General features: G+C 39.8%; 1 protein-coding gene across 1 annotated transcript in view; it reads right to left on the bottom strand.

Annotated features, from left to right (window-relative positions):
* LOC122802675 (cytidine and dCMP deaminase domain-containing protein 1-like) overlaps positions 1 to 20,455 on the bottom strand; it is a 1,973,793-nt gene that overhangs the window by 1,833,795 nt on the left and 119,543 nt on the right. Inside the window, exon 2 of the mRNA XM_044072390.1 lies at positions 18,893 to 19,005. Within this exon, the coding sequence (XP_043928325.1) occupies positions 18,893 to 19,005 (113 nt within the window). The remainder of the gene's footprint in view (positions 1 to 18,892; positions 19,006 to 20,455) is intronic.

The following is a 20,455-nucleotide window of genomic DNA, read 5'->3' as shown; positions in this document are numbered from 1 at the left end:
GTACACCAGACAACATTGCTACATGAAACCCTAACCAACTGCAAACCTGCCTGAATCTCGGAACATAACCACATCTTGACAGCCATCTTTCCTACCTGTACACTACTACACCTTAAAGAGACAGCATACCACGAAGAACAGAACACACCACACCACACCTACTACAGATTCAACAAACTAAGATTTGACAAGATACAGTTTCAAGCAACTGCAATTTTGCTATAATGGTCTTGAGACAGTAAAATTCAACATTTCAGTATCTGTTGCCTGTGAAAGTGTGTATAGTTATTCTTGTTTGACTTTATAGTAAATATTTAAGTATTAGTTTGCCTGTTGTTAAAACCCTTCTTACTCACCTCTTACCGCCTTAGCTCAGTCAACACCACAAGAGTTTTTTTTTTAATTGAAACGGTGCAAGATGACATGTGCCAGGATCTTATCTCTCAATCTCTTAATGCAAGAAATCTGGACAAATCCTAAAATAATGGGGAGACAAAGGCCCCAAAATAAGGACAGATTTTAAATATTGCTCTTCTAAACTTAGAAAGCTACTAGAACAACAGGATTTCCATTAGTGTGCATTTTCTTAAAGATATTAATTTGAAACTCAAATATATGTCATTTTTTTGGTCATTATTTAATGACTTCAATCCTCCATGATTTGCCAGAAAAATGTAAATTTTTATGAGGAATAGACCAAATATTTGAGGCAAAAATCTAGACGTTCTGCAAAAATCTGTAAAGCTGAGAGATATGGAGGATGCCTGAATGTTTCATATTTTTGTAACTGTAAGTCTGTCATAACTTGTGTCCTGATTAATACATAGGATTATGATGCTGAGTTGAGTTAGCTGAGTTTGTTTAAAGGGTGGTCAAGCTCCTCTTGTTTTGTATTTTTTGGTATAAAGACTGAAGGGGAAAATATGATTATTTGAGTGTACTATGACTTATATACCTTTGAGGAGCTATAACATATTCACTTATACAAAATTGGAATGCTTGTGGTTTTTTTCTGAGAACCCCGTAGTTTGTTTTGATGGGGTGACTTGGTTTATCATTTGAAAGTGTTTTTATTTTTTATATTATTTCATGAATGGTAGGAAGATAACCATGGCTAGTAAATGGATGGAATGGAAGTTATGATATGGTCAGCCTGTATATTATACTTTGATGTATGGAATGGAAGCTATGATATGGATGCACAAGCCAGTGCATTTCTTTGTGCCGGTCCCAAGCCCGGATAAATGGGGAGGGTTGCATCAGGAAGGGCATCCGGCGTAAAACTTCGCCAAATGATTTCATGCAGACACCAATAAACATTTTTATACCGGATCGGTCGAGGCCCGGGTTAACAACGACCGCCAGCAGTACTGTTAGTCTACAGGGTGCTGGCGGAAATTGGGCTACTGTTGGCTGAAGGAGGAGAAGAGGTGGAAGACATGGCCGAAGGCAGGAAGTGAGGAGAAAGGCTAGGATTGTGGTAGTGAGGGTTGGAACTTTGAATGTTGGCAGTATGACTGGTATAGGGAGAGAGCTAACTGATATGATGGACAGAAGGAAGGTTGGTATATTGTGTGTCCAAGAGACCAGATGGAAGGGGAGTAAGGCTAGGTGTATTGGAGGTGGGTTCAAATTGTTTTATCATGGTGTGGATGGGAGGAGAAATGGCGTAGGAGTTATTCTGAAGGAACAGTATGCTAAGAGTGTTTTGGAGGTGAAAAGAGTGTCAGATAGAGTGATGTTTATGAAGCTGGAAATTGATGGTGTAATGATGAATGTTGTTAGTGCATATGCTCCACAACTTGGGTGTGCAATGGATGAGAAAGAAAAAACTTTGGAGTGAATTGGATGAAGTGGTGATGACTGTACCCAAGGGTGAGAGAGTGGTGATTGGAGCAGATTTCAATGGGCATGTTGGTGAAGGGAACAGAGGGGACGAGGAAGTTATGGGTAGATATGGTGTTAAACAAAGGAATGTAGAAAGTCAGATGGTAGTGGATTTTGCGAAAAGGATGGACATGGCTGTGGTGAACATGTATTTTAACAAGAGGGAGGAGCATAGGGTGACATACAAGAGTGGAGGAAGATGCACACAGGTGGATTATATTTTATGTAGGAGGGCCAGTTTGAAGGAGATTGGAGGCTGTAAAGTGGTGACAGGAGAAAGTGTTGTTAGGCAGCATAGGATGGTGGTTTGTAGCATGACGTTGGTGATCAAGAAGAGGAGGAGGAGGAGTGTGAGGGCAGTACCAAGGATCAAATAGTGGAAATTGAAAAAGGGTAATTGTGAGGTGGAGTTCAGGGATGAGTTAAGGCAGGCACTGGGTGGCAGTGAAGAGTTACCAAATAACTGGGTAACTACAGCAGAGCTAGTAAGGGAGACGGCTAGAAAGGTGCTCGGTATCACATATGGACAGAGGAAGGATGACAAGGAGACATGGTGGTGGAATGAGGAAGTACAGGTGAGTATACAGAGAAAGAGGTTGGCAAAGAAAAAGTGGGATTGTCAGAGAGATGAAGAAAGCAGACAAGAGTATAAGGAGATGAGGTGCATGGCAAAGAGAGAAGTGGTGAAGGCTAAGGATAAGGCATATGAAGAGTTGTATGAAAGGTTGGACACTAAGGAGGGAGAAAAGGACCTGTACAGATTGGCTAGACAGAGTGACCGAGCTAGGAAGGACGTGCAACAGGTAAAGGTGATAAAGGATAATGTGGGAAACATACTCACAAGCGAGGAGAGTGTGTTGAGAAGATGGAAAGAGTACTTTGAGGGGTTGATGAATGAAGAGAATGAGAGGGAGAGAAGGTTGGATGATGTAGGGATAGTGAATCATGAAGTACAATGGATTAGCAAGGAGGAAGTAAGGATAGCTGAAGAGAATGAAGAATGGAAAGGCTGGCCCAGATGACATACCTGTGGAAGCATGGAGGTGTTTAGGTGATATGGCAGTGGAGTTTTTAACTAGATTGTTTAATGAAATCTTGGAAAGTGAGAGGATGCCTGAGGAATAGAGAAAAAGTGTTCTGGTACCGATTTTTAAGAATAAGGGTGATGTGCAGAGCTGTGGTAACTACAGAGGGATTACATTGATCAGTCACAGCACGAAGTTATGGAAAAGAGTAGTGGAAGCAAGGTTAAGAAGGGACGTCATGATTAGTGATCAGCAGTATGGTTTCATGCCGGGAAAGAGCACTACAGATGCGATGTTTGCTCTGAGAGTGTTGATGGAAAAGTACAGAGAATGTCAGAAGAAGTTGCATTGTGTTTTTGTAGACTTAGAGAAAGCATATGACAGGGTGCCTAGAGAGGAGTTGTGGTATTGTATGAGGAAGTCAGGAGTGTCAGAGAAGTATGTAAGAGTGGTACAGGATATGTACAAGGGTAGTGTGACAGCGGTGAGGTCTGCAGTGGGAGTGATGGATGCGTTTAGGGTGGAGGTGGGGTTACATCAAGAATCAGCTCTGAGCCCTTTCTTATTTGCAATGGTGATGGACAGGTTGACAGACAAGATCAGACAGGAGTCCCCGTGGACTATGATGTTTGCAGATGACATTGTGATCTGTAGTGAGAGTAGGGAACAGGTGGAGAAGACCCTGGAGAGATGGAGATATGCTCTAGAGAGAAGAGGAATGAAGGTCAGCAGGAATAAGACAGAATATATGTGTGTGAATGAGAGGGAGGATAGAGGAATGGTGAGGATGCAAGGAGTAGAGGTGGTGAAGGTGGATGAGTTTAAATACTTGGGGTCAATAGTTCAGAGTAACGGTGAGTGTGGAAGAGAGGTGAAGAAGAGAGTAAAGGCGGGATGGAGTGGGTGGAGAAGAGTGTCAGGAGTTATTTGTGACAAACGAGTACCTGTAAGAGTGAAAGGGAAGGTCCACAAGAGGGTAGTGAGACCAGCTATGTTATATGAGTTGGAGACAGTAGCACTGACAAAAAGGCAGGAGTTTGAGCTGGATGTGGCAGAATTAAAGATGTTAAGATTTGCACTGGGTGTGACGAGGGTGGACAGGATTAGGAATAAGTATATTAGAGGGTCAGCCCAGGTTGGAAGGTTTGGAGACAAAGCCAGAAAGGCACGATTACGTTGGTTTGGACATGTGCTGAGGAGGGATGCTGAGTATATTGGGAAAAAGATGCTAAGGATGAAGCTACCAGGAAACAGGAAAAGAGGAAGGCCTAAGATAAGGTTTATGGATGTGGTGAGAGAGGACATGCAGGTGGTTGGTGTGACAGAGCAAGATGCAGAGGACAGGAAGAAATGGAAACAGGTGATCTGCTGTGGCGACCCCTAACGGGAACAGCCGAAAGAAAATGGTGATGATATGGTTAGCCTATGTATGATGTTCCTTCTGAGTGAGGTCAGCTGTAGGAGTGTGGAGGTATGTAAGACAAAAATATGTAGAGAATTAAACAAATAATTTTTAGATTATGTGATTAGGGTCTATATTATATCATTGAATGCTTAAAAAAGCGAACGATGAATAATCGAACCCATGTAAGCAAAAGCTTACAATCTCGAAAGCTCAGAACAGCGATGTTTTTCCAAGGGATAAAAAAATTGCTTTTACAAAAAAAAAAGAAAAAAAATTGAAATAATACACAAAGTAGGGGGCTTCACCCCCCCACTTAAATATACCAACTTCGAGATCACACTACAATGCCGAAAATGGCAAAGTAACGGAAGTGGCCAAGCGAATTCTTTCCCTGGGAAAGAATTCACTTAAAAGCCACTTCACTATTTTACGTTTTCATTGTTTTAAGTTCGACCAAGATGCATTTGATATAATGCATCTTCGGTCATCTAATAGGAACCCTGTGATTATGCTAATAAATTTAGAGTACGAGTAATTTTTTAGGGCACAAGACAAAAGAGTTCCAGAAAGTTTCCTAGGGTTACTAAGTTTAAAGACAGTTTAATTTATCTGCATTAAGGCTATGGAATAGAATACCTATGCAGTGGTGTTTGGCATATTATACTCTGTTAAAGGGAGAATTTTTCTTTACAAGGGGGAATAGCAACAGGACAAGTACTGGATTGTCTCTTTTCTTGAATAAGGAAGTTAGTGATTAAACTGAGCAGGTGATATTGTGCACTGGTAACATAGTAGATTATCCTGAGAATTCATAAAGAACTCCACTGCTTGCATTAAGGACTGTGTTAGAAAGTCCTTTTTCTGCAATACAATATTTTGCAGTTCTCAGACTTATTAGCATCAGTAAGGAAAGACCTCATTACATGGTCATTTTCATATGCTGAATCGTTGTTATGTCCCATGTGTGCAGATCAGCATTTCCTGCAGTAGTTAGTGGTGGCAGCCACATCGTGGCAGCACATTTACACTCCCATTCATTTTCGTACACATAATACATACAATCAAACACACACACACACACCACACACACACACACACACACACACACACACACACACACACACACACACACACACACACACACACACACACACAATACTCCATATCTGCCTCTGTGTTAACAAAATGTCCATGATGCCTCCTTTGTCTTGTCCTCATAAATCATGAAGGATTACAGTCATAGGATCATAAGAGGCTACTAGGCTACTGACCCAGAGGTCATTTCAAACCTAGCCATTTCATCCCAATGTAATACCATAGATACTATAGTAAATACCGCCCATGTCCAGGAGGGTTGTGAGCTCTATCACCAGTAAGAATTTACAGTGCCGCATCCACTTGTCCAGTCAGTCATTAATGCAGGACATTAGAGTTTCACACTTCATATTCTTCAAACACTACATGATGCTGCAAAGGTTGACAGACTAGCAACTTTCTAAGTGTATCTGGGCTGGTGTAATGCCCACCCATGTTTTTTCCTGTTTTGTGCTACAAGGTTGAGAGTTATCCTTCAGTTTCCTATCCCTTCCCCTTGTATGTCATGTATTGTTTCAGACATTGAATAATGCTCAGGATCCTGAATATATATATATATATATATATATATATATATATATATATATATATATATATATATGTGTGTGTGTGTGTAAAAAAACCTCTTACTGCATGAACTTTCATTTATTTCAGTGAGTTAGTTTAGAGTTTTTTTGTGGCATAGGTGCAAACTTTAACTTTCTTTTAGTGCCTTTAAGGCACACTACATAATAGTATCCTTGGTGTTTAGTGATTCCCTGCACCATGTCTTAGTTATTTATTTTTATTTTATCTTTAATTCAGTGCTTTTAAGGCATCTGCAATAGCTACAGTCCCTTTTGTTTGTTCATGCTTTTAATGCACAAAAGTAATAGTTCTCCCTGGTGTCTAGTATTTCTCCTAACTCAAGTGTTTAGAGTTCTACCTGGTGGCTACTGTTCCCCATGACACACATTACTTATAAATACCATTGGGAGTTACAGTACAAACTCAAAACAAAATTCAGTTGGAGGAAATGAGGTAAGAGGACACTAATGCAAATTAGCAAAGAGATTAAGGGGGCCAACAGAAAGCTCAAAGCTAAACATGAACTAAAAATAGCCACAAAAAATAAAAAAATAACAACAAATGCTTATTTAATTATGTTGAAAAGTTAAGAACTAACACCTAATGATGTTCAGACCTAGTCCAGAATAATACTGTCACTCTGACCAAAGGAATAGCAAATGTCTAAGCTGACAAATTTAGAGCAAATGTTACTTCACTTCTAGTTATAGTTAGTCCACAGATTTTATTGTCCAGCCACCACTTTAATTACAATGGAATAAGTCATGTTTGCCCTCTCAAAAGATAAGAACACCTCTTCTATGGACCCTGAAATACACTAGGTTGCCTAATTATCTGTACCAGATATGACCCATTTGAACCCCTATTTATAACCACTTTAATCAAAGACTCTCCACTGGCTACACTCCTGAAGCATGGAAAATAGTGATTGTAATGCCATTACACAAGAGTAGGCCAACCACAGACCCTGGTGACCATAGATTTGTTAGTCTTACTAACATGTTTTGCAAAGCTGTAGAACATGTTATCTCAGACAACATTAATCTGGACATTGAAAGTCTCTTAACCCAAGACCCTCAACAATATGACTGTCAAAACAAGGTCCTGTCTTTTTAACCTCATTAATTGCTTTGAAAATGTCACCAAAGCAAAGGATAGCAGTTACAATGTACACACAGCATATCTGGCCTGGCCAAGGCCTTTGAGACTATTTGCCATTCAGGTATTACTGACAGGTTTGTAAATCTAAATATAAATCATTATGTTGTCCAAAGGATAACTAATGTGTTGTCTGACAGCACCTGTAGTTAGACTCGCAATTAACACTTCTGAAAGGAAAACAAATACTAGTGGTCTAGCACAGGGCTCAGTGATGGGCCCACTCCTGTCTGATATCTACTTCTTGGCCTATGGTTAATTAAATTTGCAGATAATTGCAAACTGGGTGTTGTTATTCAATCTTCCACTGAGAATAAAAGCTCCATTATTTGATTTTCCTCTGACTCACAACTGGTCCAACATGAGTTAGACCCTGGTAACAGTTGATACATGGATAATGATCTCACATTAAATATGAAGAATGTACTATATTTTAGTATGGTTAACAAAACATTTCCACATGCCGTATAGGGTACATACTCCTTAGACACTGTAATAAAGGAGCTAGGCATTCTCACTGATTATTCCTTATTTTTTTTTACCATTATATTTCCATAATAGTTCAGAAAGCCTTCTGTCTGTCATATAATTTTCCACTACATCTTCTTCAGAGCAAAATAAGTCATAAAGTTTCTATTCTTCTTTTTTTGTATCTCATCAGATCCATTTTTGAATATAATGCCTCCTTTGGTATGTATTTGTCTAAACATATTGCACCACATGAGAAACTTCAGCAATTCATAATTTAAAAGATCAGTGGCCTCAAAAATCTTATGCCAAAGTCAAACTGGCAGCTCTTGTATTAAGTCTCTTATAGACTACTCTGTGGGTATCTTCTTATTCCTTTGTAGAATTAATGATTCCACAAATGTCCACTTAAAGGAAATAAACACTTATCAACAGATAATTGGGATATAATGCCATAACAGATTTGTATATATTCATATTCTCCACCTCTGGAACAAATTTCCACTACATGTCAAGCACCCTTGCCACCTTCAAGATAAACCTAAATAATGGGATGAACAACCTCAAATTCCCTCCTGGTCTATCTTGTATTGCCCTGCTTAAAACTGAAGGGACATTTCTGATATGTGTTATTGGGTTTGCAATGATCTGCAGACTGATCGCCTAGTACTTACCTATCAACCTATGGATCTAGATGAGGCCTTGTACAGCTTTATGAGTGCCAAGCATTAATGGTTGTACCTGAGGAAAACAAACCAGCAGTGTCCTAGATGTTGGTATCCAGTTGAGATTCAAACAGATGAAATCCCACACCTTCAACTCCCACTAAAAATAAAAAAAAATTGCTTAATTTCTTATACTAGAGTTAAGGACCCTGGTACAGGCTCATGATAGTATTTTTCCTTTCTCTGGGCTACCCAGTTTTACCATGAGTGAGGTTGTGAGAGATGAAGCCTCAACCTCATATACCCTTGATCCACAACTAGATGGCTCAAGGATCCACTGCCTTTCATCACTGCAGACAGAACTAGAACTGATCAGAAGGAGAAAGGCAGTGAGAAAACCCAGAGATGCATCCCTACTGTAAGAACCGGATGTGCACTCTTTGAGCCTTCAAGTTCCCCAGAAAAACAGAGGAGAGGAATGAGATCATGCTCCTGCCAGTCATGTTTGTCCCCATTCATTTCAGACCAGAAGACTGTAGGCAATACAGATTTACCTCGAGAAGGCATAATCCCCAGGTAATTCTATAACCAAAATCTCAGGTTAAACTTCAGCTCATTCACCAGCATTAGAAGTGGCCTTCCTACAAATCTAAGAAAAGCCTTCATTTGGCATTCTTTCATATTAAGAGACAAAACCAGAGATAATGTAAATGGGATGAAAGCACTGAAGAACGTTTTACCAGAGATAGCAAAGACTGAGAGATCAACTATACAGAATTCAAAATATAAAAGCAAAGCAGCCAAAGGAAATGTGCGTGTTTATGCAGCCCACTTGCAAAATGACAGCACATATCCTTAGAAACTCAAGTCCATCCATGAGTTTAGGAACTTCTGGAAAAAAATATGCAGAATACTGACTGGTTAAACCCCATGACAGGACCCATCAAGGAAGAGCCTTGATTATAGATAATACATTAGCTTTACTACATTTCTTACTTTCTTTGGGGACTAATCATTCTGCATTTCTGTTTTTACAGATTTTACATGCTGCAGCAGTCTGTTTTACAATTTTTTTTTAATCTTAGCTGGAAATCACAGGACTCGGGAGAGCATTAAAATTTTTGTCTACATTTTCATATTCAGTGGCAGCAAAAACTCTTTGCAAAATTTCAGAATTTTCTTTTCCTGTCCAGATTTTCGATCAAAATAAGTCAGACTACCTACAGTTCCTATTTTTTTTCTTTTGTTTCCCCCTTCTTCAAACTTCTTGCAAGTCGCAAATCTCATTGTCAATTACAAAAAAAATGAAAGGGGAAGAAAAGCAAATGCTGTGACTTAGCCAGAAAATCCAGCACGTTAAATGAAACAAAAAAATTAACAAATAATCCAAACTTCATAGTAAGCAGCACAGTAGTAGGAAAAGCTAAGCAAGAAACATAACTCCAGTAAAATATGAAACAGAATAGAATTTATCAGGTTTTGACCTTCTTCTTTACATATGTCCATCACCACTTAACACACTCTACCATGTGATGGCCACACATGTCAATGCACAAGGTACTAAAAAAGATAACCATGGTAACATGTTAACAACAATATTTTTGCACAGTGGAAAACAAAAAATGTGAATTCATAACCACAATATATCTGCCTGGGCACACAGATATATTAATTCTAACTGTAAACACAGGACTGCCAGCAACAAAATAAACACCAAAGAAATCATTGCCAGCAAGAACTGATCACTAGAAACCTGAATTCATAAACAATATAATGTTACCTATAGATGATACCCATAAATGTGAAATATGAAAAAGTATGGCAGCCTGTGAGATGCATACAGAGAATTCCACTTTTCACCTCAGAAATAAGAACACCAACCAACATGCATATCAGAGACTTCCAGCATTAAAACACTGCAGTTATATTTATCTGTACTGCTTCTGTCATGAGTTAGTACCTTCTTAAAAAGTTCCATTGCTTCTCCCCATGAAAGGTACATGTCATCTGATCACCTTTCATTTCCACTTCTCTTTCTTCCACGATATACTTTACAACCTCACTATTTTAGGAAATGTTATTTGCCCCTACAGGGATATTGTCCACAGCACACTCTGCTGGTATAGAAGATATTCTCCTTTTTTAATTTTTTATTTGGTATTATTCATTTTCTAGACAGCAGTAATATTGAGACCTTTTATAATGTTTTTTTGAATAATCTTTATGTTTTAGTTGTGTTTTTAATGTAAGCTAATTCAGTCTGCCTTCGCCTGAAAATGAGCCATTTTGATCAGTGCACAAATCTAGTAAACAAATAAACATACATACATAAAATAACAGCATATTTCCTTAAGCTGGATATCTCATGACATTTATATGAATCAGAAAGTCTGATCTTCAACAGCAACCAAATATCCACTTTAGAGATCACTAAACTCGGTCAAAATACTGAATCAGGCACCCACAGTGACATCACTGTCCATGTCACATACAAGCAGTTAGGCCATAGAAGTCAAATAAACATGACACACAAACACAAGGAAACAACTAACACATAAAAGTAACTAAACTTACTTTCTTTAACATTTATAACACAGTTCATTTCTGCAGTGTACTATTTAATATTTGAAAAGCAATACACAAAAAATGGTTGAAGGTTACAAAGCAATGCAAGTGTAATGATATATACTGGTCAAACATACATATAACTGTGAGATTTTTAAATAATTGATTGTTTCAAGAATATGTACTCCTATGTCAGAGTTCAGCTTGAGCATTTTATTTAATTTCTGTTGAGTTTTTCTAGCTAAAAAAAGTATTTAAACCATTTATAATCAACAGTCAATAAAACAAATGCATTACAAACTGACTTGAGATGTAACAAAAACCAAAAACTGGACCCAGGGAGTATGCAAATTATCAAAATCTTAATTCTAGGTCAGATTATTTAAAATTTACCTTAGGAGATGTAGGTTCAAAAGTAAACTTTTTAGACGTTACTCTGCAGTGGGATTTGAACCAAGAAAAATTTGTTAGTAAAGTATATCGTAAAGAAACCTTTACTAACAGTTATTTACATTACACTAGCCTTCACCCACGTTATATGAAGGACAACATTCCAAAGGGGCAGTATATTTGAGCTAGTTGAATGACTAGCGAGACAGGTGATTTTTTGAGTGAAATCAAATTTATTACTTCCTTTTTTTAGACAGAGGGTATAATGAAGCACCGTTAAAAGGACAGACACAATATGTGATAAATGGAAGGGAAACATTTTATCCGGCTATTCTTAACAGTGGATGTTAAGTTGTCCAATCTCGCCTTTGTTCTTGCTGGGTGGGTTCAGAACCAATCCTCTGCTTCGACTCGGCCACTTTCTATAGCTCGAGAGCTCTTTACTAGCTCGAGGTTACCCCTTATCCCAGAATGCCCAGCGAGGTTGCGTCAATACTGGCTCGGGCTTAGTATAACTTTTTTCTCTGTTTAAAGTTAAATAACTTACTTAAAAAGTTAGTATTTTTTCTCTGTTTATAGTAGTTTGTAAGTTTATTTAGTCATAAACCCCTTATCTTGTCCTTTGTTGTGTTTTTGTGCTGTGTTGGCCATCACCCCTTAGTCGCTAAGCCTTTTGTTGTTCCCTGAACTCGTTTAAGTTAGAGAGTCCCCCCCCCCCCCTTAAGGACAGCCATTTAAGTTAGAGGCTCTCCTTTAAGGTTTTTATCAATATAATTTTTATTATTGTAGTGTGTCTTTTTGTGGTACTTCCTTCCTTTTTTCTCAAAATGTCCAAGGAAGTTAGAACCTCAGAGTTTAAAAAGTGTGACTCATGCTGTCAGAAGATGTCTCTGTCAGATGGGCACACTAGTTGTGTGCACTGCTTGGGGGCTCTGCACCTGCAAGACCCTTGCTCTATTTTTATGCCTTTAGTCCAAGGGTCCTCCAAGAGCAGAAAAACAAGCTAATCCTCCATGGATTGTTGAAACAGGATTCTCCAGCTAAAGCAACTCAGCCAGTGAAATCTTTGAAGTCAATCAAGCCGTCGGCTCCATGTTCGGAACCAACCTGTGAGCTTGACAGACCAAGTGTGTCAGTGCTTTTAAGCACAGAAAAGACTACTCCTCCATCAGCTCCAACTGTTACCTCAGAGTCATCTCGGAGCCACAAATGAGCTAGGTCTCCTTCACTGGAGCCGATTCACTCAGTGCCACAATAACCCTTACTTCAAAGCACAGCCAATCTTCGCTCATCTTCCCACTCCTCTCGATCCTCAAGGTTATCGGATCAGGACATGGAGAGAGTGGTCAGTAGGTTGTTGAAGTCACAGGCCCTTGCAAAACTGCTTTTGAGCCTGCCTCAATAGGCCTCGACTCCATCCGCTTTGATATCAATTCCTCCTCCGACTATGCTTAGTTCAGAACCAGAGTCCATGGACGTTCTGATAGTGGTTCCTTCGGCTCCAATGAAATCCTCTTCGGCTCTGATGTTGGCTCTGATTACCTCAGTTCTTCCTTCCATCAAGGTATATGAGCGCCGAAGCTCTCTTGTCGGCTCCGAGGGGGGAATTGGCATCGGACCCTTGTCTGACCCCGCTCTCCCCCTCGGAGCATCAGCCTAAGAGCTGTCGCCTTCAGCGCAGAATGGGATTCCTGTCTCTTTGGAGCCATAGCCCTCTTTGTGTTGAGACCGTGATGCTTTCAAAGTCATGTGGAGAGTGCTGTCCCCACAGACGGCCCCACTATCAGTCCCATCGGCTCTGTCCCCTTCGGTGCCTGAGCCAACCTCTGCTCCTCCTCCAGCCCCAAAGCATAGGGTACCTATGCCCCAGGACACCCCATTAGGTGAGCCCTCTTCTTCCAAAATGTCCCCAGAGCATTCTGAGCAGGCTTCCAAGAAGAAAAAGTGCAAGAGGAAGCACCAAGACTCCCCTGAGTCTGTCACCTCAGATACAGACCTGGATGAATCGGAGGGGTCGCCAATGTCTCCCTCTGAAGATGTTTCCTTTTTGGATATCCTTAAGAATCTTAGGCAGAGGCATACCTGGACTTCCCTAGCCCCCTCCAAGGATGAGTCTGTATACGTGGATGCATTTGGTTCCCGACCTTTCACCTCCTGGGTGTCTCCGCCTTTTGATCCACTTATGTCCGTAGTGTCTCAAAAGGCTTGGACAGCTCCTGATTCCATGGAACCTGTCCCGAGGAGACCTAATAAATTTATCACAGCTCCCCAAGACTAACAGTTCCTGACTAAAGGTGTCCCAGTTGGTGCCATGGTGATAGCAGCAGCCAGAAAGAGGGAGTTAGCTGAAACCTCCTCATCTGTCCATCCACCAAATAAAGAGTCTCGCATGATGGACAGATATGGGAAGTGAATGTTTTCATCAGCAACCTTCTCCCTTAGGTCCCTGAACTATCTTTCCCATTTTACTAGACTTCAGAGGGATCTCCTAAAAGAGCTTGGAGATATCCTACAAGATCCCACAGCTGAGGGAGCTTAAGCCAAGGTAGCTACCTAGCTGGCGACTTTAAATTCAGTAGTCAACTCCTCCATGAGGCTTATTTCATACACAGCTGATGGAGCGAGCAGAGCTGCAGGAATAGGAGTGGCTCTTAGGAGACATTCTTGGCTGTGGCTGTGTCAGTTTGAGGAACCTTTCAGAGCCTCCTTCACCAATACCCCCTTTGATGGCTCCTCTCTCTTTGGGCCTCAGGTGAAAGACACACTTATCAGGTGCCAGCAGGAAGGCAAGATGTTCTTTGATGTGGGAGTCCATTTTTTCCACTCCTACCAGACTATACCCAAAGGGTCAGAAGGGTGGAAAGATGTGGTTTCGAAAATCCCAGGGACCCTTGCCTGACGCACGTGGTGATTTTTCTCCCAGGGGCAGAGGGGGAAACAATAACAATGGCAGATGCCACCCTTGTAACAGAGGGGGGTCTGCAAAATCAGGGTGACACAGATACATTTTCTTCTAAACCCTTTCAACATCCCTGAAGGGATGCCTGACTGCTCAACTCTGGAGGCAGTCGGGGGAAGGCTTTTATTGTACCCAATCATCTGGCAAAATGTTACAAAAGACAAATGGGTACTATCCATTATATCCGGAGGTTACAAAATTTCCTTCCATCAACCCCCTCAAAATAATCCATCCCAGATGTTCCACCCAATCTATGGGATCAGGCAGTCACAGAAGTTTCAAGACTGCTACAAAAAGAGACATCCAGGAAGTCCCTGCAGACCAAGTAGGATCCGGAACTTACTCAAGATTCTTTTTGGTGCCCAAAAAGACAGAGGACTGGAGACCAATTCTGGATCTCAACAGATTAAACAAATCTGTACAAAAAGAAAAGTTCTGAATGGTAACACTGCAGTCCATTCTCCCCTTTCTGGGTCAGAACAACTGGATGTGCTCCATAGATCTTCAGGATGCATACTATCATATAAAAATGGACAGATGGTCCAGGAGATTTCTATGCTTCCTGCTAGGGGCCAGTCATTACCAATTCAGAGCTCTGCCTTTTGGTCTCACCACAGCCCCTAGGGTGTTCACCAAATGCATGGCAGTATTATGGCTCATCTGAGACATCTAGGATTCCAGGTGTTTCCTTATCTAGACAACTGGCACCTCACTGCTTCCACCAGGCAACTTATAGAGGCACGAGATTACACCATCACATCCTGTGATCAACTAGACATCAGAATAAACTTTGAAAAATCTGCCTTGTTGCCCTGTCAATCTATTACATACATAGTAGCAGAGTTAGACAAGAAAAATTATTGTAAAATTGCCTCAGGAAAGAGTTTCCATTATTCAACAACAGATGTCACTTCTCCTGAGGAGCAAAAGAATTCAAGTCAAATATGTCCTTCAAGCTCTAGGGTCCATGGCAGCAGCCATTCTTCTAGTTCCCTTAGCACGCTTTCACATGAGAATCCTTTAGTGGTGTCTTTTCACACAATGGCCCTTCCAGGAATTACCCATGTCTCACATGATGCTAATGTTGGAATCTTGCAAAAGACACCTTTCCTGGTGGATGGTCTTCCCACTAGTGGGAAGGCCCTCAGACTGTGGCACTGGGTGATTTCCTCCCAACGTTTTCTGACAGCAATGCATATCCCTGGGAAATCCAACGTAATAGCAGACAGGCTCAACAGGGATATCCTCATGCCGCACGAGTGGTCTCAGAAACAGGAAATTGTGGATCTTATTTTCCACAAATGGAGCCAACCTTGCTGTGATCTATTTGCCTCTCCCCTCAACAACAAATACAGCAGCTACTTCTCCCTTGTTCCTCCTCCAGGTCAGATACCCAGGGATGCTTTAGTCCATGACTGGCCTCAGGGACTCCTTTATGCATTTCCCCCCTTCCCCTTAATTCCAAAAGTCCTTCAGAAAGCAAAATAATTGGGTTGAAAGATGATCTTCATTGCCCCCTATTGGCCTAGACAGATTTGGTTTCCATTTCTTCACCCCCATCGTCTAGCCCAGCTTTGAGTTCTGGACCCAGTGCCGGACCTCTTGATTCATCAATCAGGTGGGTTATACCAATCCCTCCAATCTCTCAAGCTCTCAGCTTGGTTACTCAACTTCCAATCTTAGCCAGGCTCCCCAATATTTCCCCAGAAGTGATTGATATTATTGTTTCCTCCCATAAGACAACTACAAGGAAAGTTTATGCTAGCAAATGGAAAAGATTCTCTTACTGGGCAGAATCCAATAATTTAGATCCTTTTACAGCTCCAGTACATAAAATTTTGGATTTCTTAGCAGAACTGTTTCAATCTGGTGCAGCTGCTGCTACCATCAGAGTACAACTAGCTGCCATTTCAAATTTTCACATTGGAGTTTTTACTCAAGCATAATGTCTCACAAACTCTGTAAGGCCCTCATGAGAGGTACATCTCTACTTAGACCCCCAGTGAGAGAGCCTCTTCCACCTTGGGATCTCAATTTGGTTCTGGCCTCCTTGATACTGCCACCCTTTGAACCAGCAGCATCATGTTCTTTGAAATTTCTCTCTTGGAAAACTCTCTTCCTAGTTACTATTACTTCTGCCAGATGTGTTTCAGAACTCTGTGCCCTATGTGTTCTCCCTCCGTACCTGTTTTTTTCACAAAGACAGAGTTTCTCTGAAAACCAACCCATCTTTTATATCTAAAGTTTGTTCAGAACACAATTTGAATCAATCCATTGAACTTCCTGTCTTTTTCTCTAATCATTCCAACAAGGCAGAATACAGATTACACCAACTGGATGTGCAGAGACAACTATGTTTCTATCTCCATAGAACTAAAGAGCTGAGAAAATCAGATCAGTTTTTCCTTTCATTTGCTAACAACAAAAAAAAGGGCTTCCAGTTTCTAAAGTAACCTTATCAAAATGATTATCAGACACCATTGCCTATACTTACCATTTGCGACAAAAAGATCTAGCAAGACCCAAAGGTCATTCAACCAGGTCATAAGCTACTTTGGTAGCTTTTCAATTTAGATTGCCCATAGATTCAACTTGTGCAGCAGCTACTTGGGCAGATCCTCATACATTTATTTCTTATTACAAAGTAGATGTGGTCTCCCGTGGCAGGGCTTCCTTTGGTTCCACGGTTCTGAAGAGTCTGTTCCAATGAGCCACACAGGATTGAGGTGCTGGGGATGCTGTCCCATCCAGCAAGAATGAAGGTGAGATTGGACAACTTAACATAAAGAAGTTATGTACCTACCATAACGTTCCATGTTAATTGTCCTTCATCTCGCCTTCCTTCTTGTGTCCCTCCCTCCTTCCCCCTTCCTCGAAGATTGAGAGGAGTTTTTCAATGGTTTCACTGGCTAACTTGTTTTGTTCTTAGTTGCTTACAAGCAAACCATGACAATTTACTGTATATCCAGGTTTAATAATAATGGATTATCTTCTATGATTATGTCTAGCATGAGCTATCTCAAATGAGATATGGGTACCTGACGCTGGATACCTTGATGGAAGGTAGCCTTGAACCTGTAAAGAGCTCTCAAGCTATAGAAAGTGGCAGAGTCAGAGCTGAGGATTGGCTCTGAACCCATCCAGCAAGAAGGAAGATGAGATGAAGGACAACTAACACGGAACGTTATGGTAGGGACATAACTTCTTTTTTTTAACATCCAACAAAAATGATGACAAGAGCAGAGAAGATATAAAAATATTCTGTTGTTTAGACATGACTACAGATGGTGGGGTTATAAGAAATATAATCTCAGACAACTGGAAGATTTTGGAAGGGAATAAGGACTTACACCAGGTAATAGGGTCCTATCCCTGATTTTTTTTATAAAAATCAGAGTAATTTGAAAACTATTTTCGAAAGAGAGAGGAACAAGTTGGCTCATGGTTCTAACCTCACTCACAAGAACTGTGGTATGCATAAATGTAGCAGTTGCAACATTTGTAAATACATCTCAGAAGATCCCTTTGTAAATATAGAACATCTACCTCACACCCTCAAAGTTCCTGGACATTTTAATTGTAAGAGTAAAGGAGTAGTTTATATAGGTATTTGTGCACGGTGCAGAGCATTTTATGTAGGTATGACCACTAGGTCTTTGTGTGTTAGGATAAGAGAAGATTACTACAGCATTAAAAAAACAAGACAAAAACAATGTTTTTTACAAACATATGACAAAGTGCCCAGAATACAAAAAAGTTTTATTTTCTACTCTTGGACAGGGATCTGAGGGGTGGTGATTTTAAAACTGATCTTGAACAAAGGGAAGCCTTATGGCAAATCAGATTAAATTCTGATAAAGAACCTGGTATGAATGATGCTGTTAATATTAAGTGCTTTTTAAAAGACCATAGAGTCTATATCAATAAATAATACAAGGTTTAAGGAATGTTCTCTCTTTTTTAAAAAACAATTGGAATTTGATTAATTGTAAGTGGTGTTTCTATAGGTGGGGTTTAATACTCTAGTAGTTTTAAATTGTGTGGTTTTGTATGTTCATTGTATTCTGATGAAGTTTTGTAACAAAAGTGTGGATTAAAGGTTTTATTATGCTAATATTGAGTGGAGTCTACTTTGCACACTGCCTGGGTCCAGTTTTTGGTTTTTGTTATTTGCTTTTATTTTCTGGACGCCTGATTGTTGGTTAGTTTGACTTGCGATGCATTTGATCATATTTTTTCTTATGCTAATGCCATCGCTACTGTGCAAACCTGTTCTAGGAAATTATACTGGATAGTACAAACAGCTGCATAGAGAGGAAGGACAAGCCCCAAATAACAGTACATGCTACATACCCCGGCTGTCTTATGTTATGCACAGTTTTGTTCTGCCCAAGAAAGCAAGTTGGTCTAATTACTGAATGATCATTATGGTGGCTCCTTAAATCTTAAAAAAAAAAAAGAACTGATTCCTATACAGCTGGGAGAATTTGTTTCCTGAGTCATAAAACAGTGCAGATGAGACCCCGTCTTCAGAAGTCTTTTTTTTCAGTTTTTGGTTCCCTGAGCTAGCATTAGTCACACCACCATTTTTAATCTACCTAGCACTGAGGAAAACAGTGTTTTGTTAACAGTAAAAAAATATATATTTGTTTTCTTTTATGTGAACACTGATGCTCTATAAGAACAGAATGAATACTGAAGCTGTTACCTTTATTTCATCAGATTTTTTAGGATCGTCAGATGTTTCTGTATTTGGGAAAACCTCCATCCATAGGCTCAGCAAGGTGTAAAGCTGCTTCTTAGAAAGCCTTTGATGAGAGCCTAAAATTAAAATTGCAAGATGGATATACTGCATTATATAAAGTTATAAATGGACTATAAAATACAGCATATAATATTATCATAGAATTTAGAAGTAGCATGTTTTCTGTTTATTTAAATTAATGAGGATATGTTCTGATTGGCATGACAGTAGGAAGAAAGATGTTAATGTACACTAGCAAATAATCTTGTTCTGTATTTGCTTCTTATGCAGTGATTTCATTACCTGTATTGCCATATACTAGTCAACTTTGTTTGTAATGTATACCTAGGATAGGATGAAATGCACTATGGAATAAACTGACTATGATGAAAGAGAAAGAAGAGAAGGTTGTGGTCCTGAGGGTGGAGGTGGGAGAACAATATCTTTGGTGGATGACTGCAACATAAGAACTACCACATGGAGGAAAGAAGGAAGCTGACACTAAAACGCAGGCTTATGAGATGGGCATAAATTAGGGAAGTGAAGTCTACTTTATTTCAGTAGTCCACATCTAAGGTAAGAAAGGAGAAAAATGTAGCATGTATTTCAGAAATTGAATAAGAATAAGAATAAGTTAAGGACAGCACCCTGGAAGGTGAGACAGCCAGTATGGTTTGCTATCTCTGGAGCAAATTATGTGTATTTTTTATTTACATATTTATTTTGCTGACTAGCAAGGTCTTTTGGACAAAGACATTCATTTCTGAGTGGATTTGTGGAAGAGATCTGTAGGTGGCATATATATGTTACAAACCAATTAGTAATACATACAGCTAACTAGCATCATGAACTGTATTGCAAAAGCAGATGTATTTAATAACAGAATGTTTATATACATGACAAAACATCTTGTCCAGCTATAAATCATTAACCAGATCATGATAAGATCTTAGCATTGTCACATCCTTCTGGAACATGCCACATAAGAAGACACCTGGGGCTAAAGCAGGGTAGTAAATAGTATGGTAGGGAAGTACAAAAAGAGTTCAGTGAAAGGGCTCTGGGGTAAAGAATGAGGAAAGAAAGGAAATCCGATTAAGTGAAAGTGAGAAAGGCAATGAAATCCAGCATCACAACAGAGAAAAAATACAGTGGGGGGAAAAGGAATAAGTATGGCTGCAGAGAAAAAAATCACAGATTCTGAAAACAAATGAACTTGGCTTGTTTGCATAAGTTCTGAAAGGAAGTATCTTTGCCAAAATTTAATTTTCATCAGCTTTGAAGTGAGTGTGCTTACAAAAGGCTAATACTTCTCCATGGGGAAAATGACATGAATTCTACAGAAGGCAATTTGAGAGGATCATTTTATTAGAAGTACTCCCTTTGATTACAAAGGAGCTGAAAAGGCTTCAGAGCTGCCAGTGCACTCTAGGCCCAGGGGTATAGTAACTCTGAACAATGCATGAAGCCAGCATTGTAAAATTAGAGTACAGTTTTAAAAAGTGGTGTTAGCCTTAAGGAAAAGCA

Source organism: Protopterus annectens, chromosome 5.part0, assembly GCF_019279795.1.
Source record: "Protopterus annectens isolate FY-2018-M chromosome 5.part0, PAN1.0, whole genome shotgun sequence".
In the NCBI taxonomy this organism is placed as follows: domain Eukaryota; kingdom Metazoa; phylum Chordata; order Ceratodontiformes; family Protopteridae; genus Protopterus; species Protopterus annectens.
This window is presented reverse-complemented; position numbering and strand designations above follow the sequence as displayed.